We start from the raw sequence: 14,271 nt of genomic DNA, 5'->3' as shown, positions 1-14,271 counted from the left end.
ATCTAACTGCATTGGCAGAGGTACAAGGGAAGAAGCTAAAAGGCTTGACAGCCAGCCTGGTCTCCAGGTTGAGAGAGGGTGGAGGCAGAATTAAGCAGCTGTTCCAAACACCAAAAGGAGGGAGAGTGGGGGAAGGTAGGAACTTTTCCCAGCAGTAAGGGCTGAGCCTGAGGTGGGCAGTCCTTTACCCTGACTGAGCTTGGAACTGTGATATGAACAATACCTTGCTGGGTTGAACTGTGTGAACAACACTTTGCTGGGGTTGAACTGTGATATGAACAATATCTTTCTGGGCTGAACTGTGATATGAACAGGCCTTTGCTGGACCTGAACTGTGATGTCAACAGTACTTTGCTAGGCCTGAACTGTGATGTCAACAGTACTTTGCTGGGGCCTGAGCTGTGAGGGGAACAGAGCTGTGGAGGAGGCCTGTACTATCATATGAACAGTACTTTGCTGGGGTTTGAACTGTGATGTGAACTGCCCTTCTCTGGGATAGTGGAAGGTCTGGTGTCCCTACGGAGAAGCCAGGAAAGACCCCCCCCTTTTTTTAAGTGATGTACCTTGCCTTGTCCATACAAAGGTGAATAAACCCAAATTTGAAGTACGTTTGCGTTTGTGGTTGTCTGGAGGGGAACTTGTGGACAGCTCTGGGAATTACACCCCCAGGGATAGAAGCCCTGTTGGAGAGGACCCTGGGACCGCAGGGTGACAATATAATACAGAGTTAGTAATTTGATGTTATTTAGTTGGTGGTCATTTACTAAAAGTTGAAACACTCCAATGATGTATATCTGCTGCAGGACCCACAGAAATAAGATGGGTTCTATGTTCTGACATCACTAGCATGCGCTAAACATTAGTACATGTCCCCTATATACGCACTGTCCTTATATACTTACATCCTTTATGTGATTTCTTGTACATTTATATCCTTATTTTAAAATTTGATTTCTTTTAGATTGCTCTTTTTTTAATATTTTTTTTTTTGCAGTCAAAGGTAAGAGGACCTATCCTCTAGTAATAAGCTTTGATAAGCTTTGGCCAAAACAGTGGTACAGGTTGTACCCGTTTTACTTTCAGTTGGTTTGACTGCCATGTGAAAGATGGTTTTCTGGTTTCAGAAAATGTTTATATCATCCATTTTTATGTTGTATGATAATCCATTATTCACATTTTTATGACACAACATAAGTTTCTGGGGTCTTGTACTCATCCTTTTATAATGACTTTTTAATAATTGAATTAATTGATTTTGTACACTAAAATGTCCGGGACATTTAGGGGCCCTTTTACTAAAGGGCATTACGCCCTTAACATGTGGTTAGTGTGCGCAAACAAGCTATCGCATAAACATGTTAAAGCAATTTGCAGTATTTTGCCGTTTGTGTGTAATAACGTGCAATTGAGAAAAACATATTTTGGGGAGGAGACATGTCATGGGCAAAGAGTGGGTGTAGAAGCAATAACCAGATAGTGTGTCATTCTTAACAGGTGCTAAGTGGCTAATGCAGAATTAATGCAGGAGCACTTAGGAGGGAATTCAATAAACAGTGCCGAAAAACTTGACTGCTAAGCGTTATTCTATAATGGGAGCATGCCCTTTAGACAATCGCATTTGGCACAGATCCCGTGCATAACCTTTGGGTGCTGTACTCATGTGTGCTAAAAGCAGGTCTAAATGATGGCGCCCATCTTAGGTGCGCTTCAGGCGAATTTGATAAATCCACGCACAACTTTTTGGAATGCCCCTGACGCCCCTGGCCACATCCCCTTTTCAAATACATGTGATTGAAGTTAGGCACCATGCTTTATTTATTTGTTACATTTGTATCCCACATTTTCCTACCTATTTGCAGGCTCAGTGTGGCTTACATAATACCGTAAAGACGATCGCCAAGTCCGGTATGGATACAAATACAATTTGATATTAGGGTCGGGTAAGGTTAGTATATTCAGGTACATAGGGATCGAATATAGGAAGGAATATATAGTGTCCGATACAATCTATGATTTTGCTGTGTTGCAGAGTTGAGGCATCTAAGTTAGGTCGGTGGGGAATGCTTTTCTGAATAAGTAGGTCTTTAAAGATCTCCTGAGGTTTAGATGGTCGTAGATTGTTTTCACACTCTTTGGCAGTGCATTCCACAATTGTGTGCCTATGTAGGAGAAGGTGGATGTGCAGCAAGATGCATGCGCAAATTTTTAAGAGTGACAATTATCAATAATGGGTTATTAGCACCCAATTATTGATGTTTCTGAGCTCATTAGGCAACATAAAAGCCTGAGCACCTGCAACACAACAAAACCAAAAATTGTAATGGACACACCCCAACTTCCCTCTTCCTTCCTAATTTCCCTTATATACCTACCTTACATGAACCTATTCTACTACAATAACACCTATATTTATTCCGGAACTGGCAAACGCCAATACGGTACTATGTAAGCCACATCGAGTCTGCAAATAGGTGGGAAAATGTGGGATACAAATGTAACAAATAAATAAATTTATTGGCACGTACATCTCCAAAGCATGCACAAAGTTTGGGCGTGGAAATTTGGGCAGGATATATAGCATCTGGGGGTTAATGCCTCCTAAACAGGAGGCAGTACATGCTCCCTCATTAACTCTATGAATGTACTGCGTTCTAATGACATTAGCCCACAGTCTGCAATAAAATGTATTTTTTAAAAATTCCACAGTGCTGCATTAAATCTAGGCTTAGTGCACAGTAAAATCCCGCATTACCATACGTTAAGCAGAGATTCTAGCACGTTTTAGTAAATGGTCCCTTTAGTTCTAAATAAAAGTTGCATCAAAATAACGCAACTCTTGCTTCATTACCCTTAGCTGTCTCCACTCTCTTCTTCGTTTCTCGTAATCTGCAGAGGGCAGTTCTGCTGCTTTGTTTTGTGCTTACTAGTGTCTGTACATTTCTGATGGGAAGAATGGGAATGCAGGGGTTGTCACAAATGCTTATGTTAATCTAATTAGAATTATTTGTTAGTAATATCTATGTTTGCTAATGAAAAATGATCAATGTTATTCAAAAGAAGTACAGAAAAACCCTGCACAGTAACAGTGCTTAACGTATGTCATAGCACTGTTTTGTAAGGATAACATATCAAGGCACCACTATGGTTAGAAATTAATACCTGCAAGTTTATCTAACACCATATCACAAAGTAAATCAAAGCCTTATTAAATAGCTTGTGCAATGGTGAGAGGCTGTCTAGTATACAAAGAAAAATTCAATATAGGCACATATATTATAGAAATTGAAAAAAGTGTCTTAGAAAAAGCACACGAGCACCATTGTAACACAGAATAGGTGTATCTAATACTTTTTTCCTATCTCTATGTAAACTTTAATTTATGAAAAGTAAACTAGACTTTCAACTCCAGTTTATCGTCATGTTTTAAAAAAATCTAGATGAGGGGCTATGCCATAGGCTCGCTATTGGATACAGGAGGCCCAGCTGGCTCTGCTGGTGCTATTGTTTCCTGCTCAGTAGACTGTGAGTTCAATTTCTCAGAAACCAAAAGAGAAGGATTCTCATTTTCATTCCCTTCTGTCCTTACAGAAGCCAAAGATGTGTTATGCAGACTTAACGTTTCCTCTATAGAAGCCTTTAAATTTTCAATAGTCATTCCCATCTCTTTGCTGTGTTCTGAAGGCGATTTCCTTTTTATGCGTGTGTATGTTTTGTCCTTGTTCTCCATGCCTTGATCGCTTTCTTGAAATCGTCCAAAGAACCAGACAAAGAATCCAAACAAAACGAAAGCCAACAGACTTGGAATAAAGGCTAGGCACTTGATGTTCAAACTAGTTCCAATATACCTGCTGTGTAAGAACATATCCCCACTGGTGTAGCTCTGATTAGTATTAGGATTGGTATTATTGGACCGCCATTCCCATGATAATGTTGTCCGGTTAAGGTTTTGCAGGCTTTCGGAATCTTCTACCGTGTAGATTTTCTTACCAGGACCCACATACTGACCATAAGCTGGAGGTTTGTAAAAAATCTGGTTCTTCCACATATTAAGATCAAGGATCAAAACAAGAAATATAATTCCATAGTTAAACCATTTACCTGTATAAAAAAAAAAGAAAAAAAGCAATTTAAACAAAGAAACACAGTATGACTGCAAACCCATCTAATTTTTCTAGCATTCTCTCTTGTTGCAGTACTGAAAAGCCTTCTACGTTATCTCCATTTCCTTTCAATTTTTTGTTGCATCTGGTGTAAGAAATTATCTTAATGATTCTCTGTGCTTTCTCCATACTTTCTAGAACTCTGCTATTTATTTTGACTCTACTATCACCATCACTAGGAGGTTAGACCATGTATCCACCATCCTTTCCTTTCTGCAAAGCAATATTTCCATCTGCTAATATTAAGTCTACCCTCTTTGGGTCTTATATTACAACTTCTATTTTCAGAACTTAACTTCCAGGAAAAATATTTTCGTCTTATGGATGATGAATATTTCTGAGGTACTGTAATGTCTATCATATTGGTTTTCATGTCAAAAATATTCATATTTGGTTCCCCAAGTCTCACTTTTTAGCCTGTGGTGCCGTCTATGCCATTTTTATATTCTTTATCAAGACTTTCTTTACTATGTTTTCAGTGCCTTGTAAAAGTTTTCACAGCCTGGTACATTTTTCTTTTTCTTGCTGCCTACACAGCACAGTCTGCAACTTCAAAGTGAAAGAAAAATTATAAATATATTCAAAAAGTAATTAAGAATAAGAAACCCGAAACCATGATTGCCTAAGTCTTTATACAAGGACACATGGGTAAAATGCAGCATATAAATTACCCCCATACATGATTACTATGCTTATGTATACTGATTTAATTAACTGTCTTTCATGGCCCAAGAACAGATGGGTCAATATTCAAAGTGATTTAAGCAGGCAGGAGTAAATTATATGAGTCTTGGCTGAATACTGGCTAGGGTCTAAATAGTTTTCGGCGGCTATCACATGTCCAGTGAGAGCCGAATATTCAATACCGGTGCCCAGACATGACCCAGCATTCTAGTTGGTGTCAGTCAGGATTTAAAAAAAACACTGACCACCACTGGCTGAATAAATGAATGGTACATAACCCAGGTGTAGGTGTTTGGGACAAAGCAAAGTAGAGTCAAATGTTCTTTCTGAAATATGTGTGTTTTATATTCTTACACATTTACCTCAGCTCCCAAAGTGGTGTAAATCTACGCAGCTTCAATTTTGTAAAGAAACATTGGCTCCGATATGTTCAACAAGTAAGCACTTGCTTGACTTCCCAACCTAGAGGGGTCTTTTATGAAGTGGCGGTAAGCCCAACACGGGCTTACCGCTCGCTAATCCAGAACTACTACCAGGCTACCGCAGCAGCCTGGTGGTAGTTCCCACCCCCAGTAAGCGCCACTTCCGGTGCTACAAAAATATTTTTATCTTTGTACCGACGGTGCTTACCGGTGGTAAACAGGCAGTGCCACTCACTGCCCAGTTACCGCTGGGTTAGCACGGGAGCCCTGACCAGTAGTGGTAAGTGCTCCCCCCTGAAATGGCTGTGCGGCAAGTGGTTCACTTGCCACATGGCCATTTCTTTTTTTTTTTTTAAAGGCAACTTTTTAAATGCTGCGATAAAATGGGGCCTAAGAGCGTGTCAAAAAGCACATGCTGACACCAGCACAGGCCCCCCTTTTACTGCAGCTTGGTAAAAGGACCCCCTAGGTGACTTGTTAACCTCCACATGCATCACATCCTAGTTGGCAAATGCCTGATCTTCTCTCAAGGTTCTTTAGATAAACACTGTATATAAGATTAATTTTAGTTAATCTGCAATAAAACTAGAAAGAAAAAAACCCATCAGATAGCTAGATTTATGGTGAAATTTCAGTGTTTCATGCTAGGAATTAAATCGCACTGCGGTTTTGAAGATGAACTGTTTATCATCCCACTGGGTGATACTGTTCATTATAGACAGCTTCCCCATCTTTGTAAAATTCATCCAAATCAGTTTACAATATTAAAAACATAAAATAATACAAAAATAACATGTAAAACAGTCACAATAAATAAAATATAGCACATAAAACACAATAAAACAAAGTCAAACATAACCCTTTTAAGGTTTTCATTATATTACCAAACTCGCATAATTAATCTATCAAGGATTAGTACAGTTTCATAGGTGTGTGAAGTTGATATGTTTGAGGAAAGAACGAAGGTGGATATTCCTAAACACGTACAGTACTGTCTGTAAGCTAAGCCAAAAAATGCACTGACATACATGTATGTATGATTCAAGCAAAGCACTGGGGGTTCACAAAGGTCCAGCCAAACTATTTCTATAGTGAAAGAAAATCACCAGTGTATTGTATTACTTTACCAACCCCCCTCATTCTATAACTTTAATACATAAATGTAAGTGCCATAAAGTTCTCCAGGGTACAGAAAAGGTGCCCTGATTGATCAGCTGTCTGGCAGGTGAAGGGGATCACTAATTAGCTGCCTCAGCAACTAAGGAGAGGCATGTAGCTGAAAACTCTTTCATACCAGCCAGTATATCAGAGGGGGAAGCAGTGGCATACCTTCTAGCTTATTTTCGAAAGGGAAGGACGCCCATCTTCTGACATAAATTGGGAGACGGGCGTCCTTCTCCCGAGGTCGCCCAAATTGGCATAATTGAAAGCCGATTTTTTTGCGTCCTCAACTGCTTTCCGTCGCGGGGATGACCAAAGTTCACGGGGGCATGTCGGCAGTGTACCGAAGGTGGGATGGGGGCGTGGTTAAGAGATGGGCGTCCTTGGCCGATAATGGAAAAAAGAAGGGTGTCCCTCACGAGCATTTGGTTGACTTTACTTGGCCCCTTTTTTTTCACAAGCCTTGAAAAGGTGCCCAAACTGACCAGATGATCACCGGAGAGAATCGGGGATCATCTCCCCTTACTCCCTAAGTGGTCACCAACCCCCTCCCACCCTAAAATTTTTTAAAAAACATTTATTTCCAGCCTCTATGCCAGCCTCAAATGTCATACCCAGCTCCATCATAGCAGTATGCAGGTCCCTGGAGCAGTTTTTAGTGGATGCAGTGCACTACAGGCAAGCAGACCCAGGCCCCCCCCACCCACCTGTTACACTTGTGGAGGTAAATGTGAGCCCTCCAAAACTCACCCGAAACCCACTGTACCTATATGTAGGTGCCCCGCTTCATCCCTAAGGGCTATGGTAGTGGTGTACAGTTGTGGGGAGTGGGTTTTAGGGGCGGTTTGGGGGGGGGCTCAGCACCCAAGGTAAGGGAGCTATGCACCTGGGAGCAATTTGTGAAGTCCACTGCAGTGCCCCCTAGGGTGCCCGGTTGGTGTCCTGGCATGTGAGGAGGACCAGTGCACTACGAATGCTGGCTCCTCCCATGACCAAAGGGCTTGGATTTGGTCGTTTTTGAGATGGGTGTCCTCAGTTTCCATTATGGCCGAAAACCGGGGACGACCATCTCTAAGGTCGACCTAAATGTTGAGATTTGGGCGTCCCTGACTGTATTATCGAAACGAAAGATGGACGTCTATCTTGTTTCGATAATACGGGTTTCCCGCCCCTTCGCCGGAACGTCCTTAGAGATGGACGCCCTTAGAGATGATCATCCCTGTTCGATTATGCCCCTCCTAGTGTATTTGACTCCTTGGGCAGATCATTTTTAATATCCCCCCCATCATGGTTTTTGATGTTGCCAAATGGGCACCAGGCTTCAGCTCTGCTAGCCTTTAGTTTTCTGTTGAGTTGCAAACAGGTTCAGCTAAGATAGATAATGTGTATTATCTGTACCTAATGGTTAGAGCAGCAAGCTGAGAACCAGGGAAACCAGGATTCAAATCTCACTGTTGCTCCTTGAGATCCTGGACAAGGCACTTAACCCTCCATTGCCTCAGGGACAAAGATTAAATTGTAAGCCCTCCATGGACAGGAAAATACCTGCTGTACTTGAATATGGCTTGCCTTGAGCTACTACTAGAAAGGTGTGATCTAAATCCAAATCTAAAATCCAGTACCAGGCATACAGTGAAGTAATATATATTTTTTAAAACATCAATCTCACACCTAAACGAGACCAGTGGAAATACCTAATGAAAACACAGAAGGGGGAAAAAACCTCAGCTAGCTCAGACCTTTTATAGTAAGTCAAAATATAGCTTAGGTGTAATCATTGGCATAAACAACCTCCAGTGCATAATTTAAAAGATTATATTAAAAAGTTTGGATTTATATGATGCACTGGAGGTTCTTTGTGCTAGTGATTACACCTAAGCTATTTTTTGACCTAATGTAAAAGGTCTGGGCTTGCTGAGGCTTTTTCCTCCTTGTGTGTTTTCATTAGATATTTCCACTGGTCTTGTTTAGGTGTGAGATTGATGGTTTTGAAGATTATATGTTTGGTACTCCACCTCCTTCCTGTGATTGATACACTGAAGTAATTCAAAATACTACAAAATGTCACTCAGGTCCTATAGAGCAATTCCACCATACCATAATAACAGTAACACTAGGAAAGGTAGCACCATAAACATTACAGTGGGCACTAGAACATCAATACACCTATTGGAAAACTAAACAAGCTATTAGTACAGATCAATCCTGCACAGTCAGTGCTAACAGGAAACTATTGGGCTCATTTTCAAAAGAGAAAAATGTCCAAAAAGTGGCATGTCTGCATTTGGACGTTTTTCTCACAAAAACAACCAAATCAACATTTTCGAAACCTAGTTTTAGACGTTTTTGTCTGAAGTTCACCAGAAGTGCATCCAAATCTCAAGGGGGAGTGCCAGGGGTGTGTTCAAGGCAGAACTTGGGGTTTCCTAAGACTTAAACATTTTTCAGCCATAACGGAACAAAACAAAACTGTCTAGGACTAAAACGTAGATGTTTTTCAGCCATGATGGAACAAAACCGTCCAGGACTAAAACTTAGATGTTTTGAGTTAGACCTGTTTTTATTACCAATAAGGCACAAAAAAGTGTCCTAAATAACCTGATGACCACTAGAGGGAATCAGGAATGACCTCCCCTTATTCCCCCAGTGTTTACTAACCCCCTCCCACCCTCCAAAAATGTGATGAAAAACATTACTTACCAACTTCTATGCCAGCCTCAGATATTATACTCAGGTCCATCAGAACAGCATACAGGTCGCTGGAGTAGTCTAGTGGTAAGTGCAGTGCAGTGCACTGCAGACAGGTGGACCCAGGCTCCTACCTGTTACAATTGTGGTGGAAACTGTGAGCCCTCCAAAACTCACCAGAAACCCACTGTACCCACATATAGGTGCCCCCTTCACCTGTAAGGGCTATGGTAGTGGTGTACAATTGGGGGTAGTGGGTTTTGGGTGGGTTTTGGGGGGCTTAGCACACAAGGCAAGGGAGCAATGGTGAGATGTGTACCTGGGAGCATTTTATGAAGTCTGCTGCAGTGCCCCCTACGGTGCCCTATTGCTGTCCTGGGATGTCAGGGGGACTAGTCTACTAAAAATGCTGGCTTCTCCTACATCCCAATGGCTTAATTTTGTGTGTTTAGCACTTGGAGGGTTTTTTTTTTTTTTTCAAAAAACAAAACATCCAAATCACAAAACGTTGTTCAGAACCATATTTTCGAAAACAAAAGATAGATGTTTTTCTCTTTTGAAAATGCCCTTCTCTCCTATTCGGATTTTGGATGTTTTTTGCAAAACGTTCAAAGTCGGGCTTAGACATCATATCGAAAATGCCCCTCCATGTCTCAGAACAAAGATAAGATTCTCACTCAGTACAGAATAACACTAACATCTTCTTTTACAAAGCCGCGTTACCAATTCTCAGTGCGGGAAATGAGAGAAAGCTCATTCAATTTCTATGGGTTTCCTCTCATTTGTCACGTGAGAATCACTAGTGCGCCTTTGTAAAAGAAGCCCTAAGTAACCACAAACATAAAATAGAAATATATATAGAAAACGAAATGGAACCCCCAAGAAGCCAGATTCTGCATGCAGTCCAACACCAGAGAGAGAGAGAGAGAGAGAGAGAGAGAGAGTGAGAGTGATGTCTGTCCCCATACATTTCAAAAACTGACATATTCCAATCACTGCATTTCAAATTAACAAATACAAATACATCAAAGAATAGAAAATAAGATGATACCATTTTATTGGACTAAATATACTTTTCAATTAGCTTTCAGAGGCCAAACCTTCTTCCTCAGATTAGAAAAGTATACTGCTGTTATGGTATCCTGTCCTGACCTGAGGAAGGTTTTGGTCTCCACACGTTTGTCATTTATATTTATTAATATTTATTAACACAGCTACCACACTACTTTATCCTAAACTAAAAATATAATTATTTTTTTCTCTCTTTTTTTCCTGGCCATTTTCTTTTTCTAATTGTGTTGGTCCCATTCTCTGGTTTCTGCTTTCCTCATCTTCTCTTTGCCAAGATTTGCTGTGAGTTTGTCATTTTTCTCTCTCCTCCTTTTCCTTTCAGCTTTTTTTCAATATATTTTTCTGCCAGATTTAATTCTTCCTTACAATCCAGTTTTCAATTTCACCCTCTTTGTTATGTCTCTGTCTCTCTACAGCTTTCCATCTCTTTCCCTCACACCGGTTCTCCTATTTTACTTTCTCTTATTCCCCAGTCTCTCACTCACCTTTATCCAATTTCTTCACCTCCTCCATCCAGCATCTACTCTCTTTCTTCCCCCTCCATCTAGTATCTGCTGTCTTTCTCTGCCCCTTCCTCCCCCCCTCTCTCCCCCTTCTACTTAGCATTTGCTTTCTTTCTCCCTCCCTCTCCCATCCAGCATCAGCTCTCTCTCCCCCTTCCATCCAATATCTACCCCTCTCTCTTTTCCTCTTCGTTCCAGAATTTTCCCTCTCTGGCCCCTTCCATCCAACAGATGTGCTCTTTCTCCAATCTCCCCATTCAATCCTCCTTCCATCCAGCATCTGCCCTTTCTCTCCCCTTTCCATCCAGTATCATCCTCTTTCCCCTATCCATCAATACCTCTCTCTTCTCTCTGTCTTCTTTACACCCCTGCCACTGCTGAAGTGGTAAAAAAAAAGCTAAACCCTAAACCCTATTGAGGCTGCACTGTGCATACGTGTGTTGCTGGTCCCGCCTCCTCCGACATCAGTTTGCTGTTCCAAGGCAGAGCCAGCACCAGCACCAGCAGCACATATGCATGGTGCAGTCCTGTGATAGGGTTTATCTTGTCCTGCTGCTGCTGCTGCTGGTTTGGAGAAGCCCCTAACAAGAAAAGCAAGGAAATGGACAAGAAGGGTAGGTGTGTCTGATGTTCCTGGGGTTCCAGAATTTTTTGGTATTACTTGCAAGTCCCTTGATGGTTGGGTGAAGGAGCTTGGCTTAAACCAAACATTCTGTTTTGAAGGTTCTAGTGGAAATCCAGGGGATGCAATATCCTCTTGTACCAAGAATGTGTCTCCAGGGGCTTCTGCCCATGAGGAAAGAGTTAGGATGGCGGTTGTAGCTGGAGATTTGATCATTAGGCATGTAGATAGTTGGGTGGCTAGTGAACATGAGGATCACTGGGAGGGGCATAATCAAAAGGGGCGCCCATGTTTTCCTGAGGACGTCCTCGCAGAACATCCTGGCGAAGGGGCGGGGAAACCCGTATTATTGAAATAAGATAAATATCCATCTTTCGTTTCGATAATACGGTCGGGGACGCCCAAATTGCGAAATTTAGGTCGACCTTAGAGATGGTTGTCCTTAGAGATGGTCGTCCCCGATTTTCGGCCATAATGGAAACCGAGGACGCTCATCTTAGAAACAACCAAATCCAAGCCATTTGGTCATGGGAGGAGCCAGCATTTGTACTGCACTGGTCCATCTGACATGCCAGGACACCAACCGGCACTGAAGTGGACTTCAGAAATTGCTCCTAGGTGCATAGCTCCCTTACCTTGTGTGCTGAGCCCCCCTCACCCCCTCCAAACCCACTCCCCTTAACTGTACACCACTACCATAGCCTTAAGGAGTGAAGGTGGGCACCTACAGTGGGTTTCTGGTGGATTTTGAAGGACTCACATTTACCACCACAAGTGTAACAGGTAGGGTGGGGATGGGCCTGGGTCCGCCTGCCTGAAGTGCACTGCACCCACTAAAACTGCTCCAGGGACCTGCATACTGCTGTCATGGAGCTGGGTATGACATTTGAGGCTGGCATAGAGGCTGGCAAAAATATTAAAAAAGTTTTTTTTAGGGTGGGAGAGGTTTGGTGACCACTGGGGGAGTAAGAGGAGGTCATTCCCGATTCCCTCCGGTGGTAATCTGGTCAGTTCGGGCACCTTTTTGAGGCTTGGTCGTAACAAAAAATGGGCCAAGTAAAGTTGCCCAAGTGCTTGTCAGGGACGCCCTTCTTTTTTCCATTATCGGTCAAGGACACCCATGTGTTAGGCATGCCCCAGTCCTGCCTTCGCTATGTTTCCGACACGCCCCCGTGAACTTTGGTCATCTCCATGACAGAAAGCAGTTGAGGACGGCCAAAATCAGTTTCGACTATGCCGATTTGGGCAACCCTGGGAGGACGCCCATCTCCCGATTTGTGTTGAAAGATGGGCACCCTTCTCTTTTGAAAATAAGCCTGTTGGTCATTTGCCTACCTGGTGCAAAGAAGATGGATCTCATGTGTGACCTAGATAAGATTGTAGACCGTGCAGGGGAGGAGCCTGCTGTCTTGGCACATGTGGGTACGAATGACATAGAAAAATGTGGGAGAGGAGTTCTGGAAGCCAAATTTAGGTATCAGAAGATTGTAGGGTGGCCAATGTAATGCCAATTTTTAAAAAGGATTCCAGAGGTGATCCAGGAAATTATAGACCGGAGAGCCTGATGTCGTTGCCGGGCTAAATGGTAGAGACTATTTAAAAGAACAAAATTACAGAGCATATACATAAGCATGGATTAATGAGACAAAGCCAACATGGATTTAGTCAAGGGAAATCTTGCCTCACCATTCTACTACATTTCTTTGAAGGAGTGAATAAATATGTGGATAAAGGTGAGCCAGTCTGGATTTTCAAAAGGCATTTGACAAACTACCTTATGAATGACTCTTTTAGGAAATCAGACAGTTATGGGATAGGAGGTAATGTCCTATTGTGTATTAAAAACTGGTTAAAAGACAGATTAACAGAGAATAGGCTTAAATGGTCAGTATTCTCAATGGAGAAGGGTAGATATTGGAGCTCCCCAGAGGTATGTGCTGGGATCGCTGCTTTTTAACATATTTATAAACAATCTAGACATGAAAATAACTAGTGAGGTAATTAACATTTGCTGATGACACAAAGTTATTCAAAGTTGTTAATCGCAAGAAGATTGTGAAAAATTGCAAGACTGGGCATCCAAAGGACAGATGATGTTTTATGTGAGCAAGAGCAAAGTGATACATATGGGAAAAGTACAGCCAAAATCTGTTTTACTGTTTTGGGATCTTGCCAGATATTTGTGACCTGGACAGGATACTGGCCTTGATGGACCTTCGGTCTGTCCCAGAATGGCAACGCTTATGTACTTATGCCCTCATTTTCTTACTGTACACCGCCTTAAGTGAATTCCTTCAAAAAGGCAGTAAATAAATCCTAATAAATAAATATAACTGCTCTCACAATGACATTCTCAACATAAAAACTAAACAATTAAGATCTGTAATACACAGAAGGTTAATACAAAGTGCTCGTCAGTACACCTTTATTGTTGACTATCAGGCTAGTTAGGGCTAAATTAAAAGCTTGTTCTTGTTTTGCCCCACACTTGTGAAATTAACTGTCAGATCTTACTAGACAACAGAAGTAATATTAATCCCTTGATTGCTATTTTAAAACTTTCAAATCAAAATTTTAATTTGGCACAATAATCTGTTATTCAGTTTTATATGTTTATTTATTATTGGGATTTATTTACAGCCTTTATGAAGAGATTCACCTAAGACAATGTACAGTAGGTACAGTTTAAACTCAAACTTACAATTTTGATAATAGTTTAACAATAGTAAATGACCAAGTATAAACATAAATACAATGAAAGAGGAAAACTTGAAAACAGCAAATTGAAACCTAATAATAAGACTACCATGAAACAAGATAAAAAATGTACACATTTAACAATGCTGAAATTCAAATAATAAAGATATAATTTGATGTAAGCATAATTATGATGAAATATCTAATAAGAGCACAATTAGAACATTCAAATATTTGCTATGATACTAATACTTTTCTACAAT

General features: G+C 41.3%; 1 protein-coding gene across 1 annotated transcript in view; it reads right to left on the bottom strand.

Moving 5' to 3' along the window:
• Nucleotides 1-3,445: 3,445 nt before the first annotated feature.
• Nucleotides 3,446-14,271, bottom strand: part of TMEM117 (transmembrane protein 117) — a 485,233-nt gene continuing 474,407 nt past the window's right edge. The window contains exon 8 of the mRNA XM_030217133.1: nucleotides 3,446-4,098. Within this exon, the coding sequence (XP_030072993.1) occupies nucleotides 3,446-4,098 (653 nt within the window). The remainder of the gene's footprint in view (nucleotides 4,099-14,271) is intronic.

The sequence above is a fragment of the Microcaecilia unicolor genome, chromosome 10 (assembly GCF_901765095.1).
Source record: "Microcaecilia unicolor chromosome 10, aMicUni1.1, whole genome shotgun sequence".
NCBI classification, from domain to species: Eukaryota; Metazoa; Chordata; class Amphibia; order Gymnophiona; family Siphonopidae; genus Microcaecilia; species Microcaecilia unicolor.
This window is presented reverse-complemented; position numbering and strand designations above follow the sequence as displayed.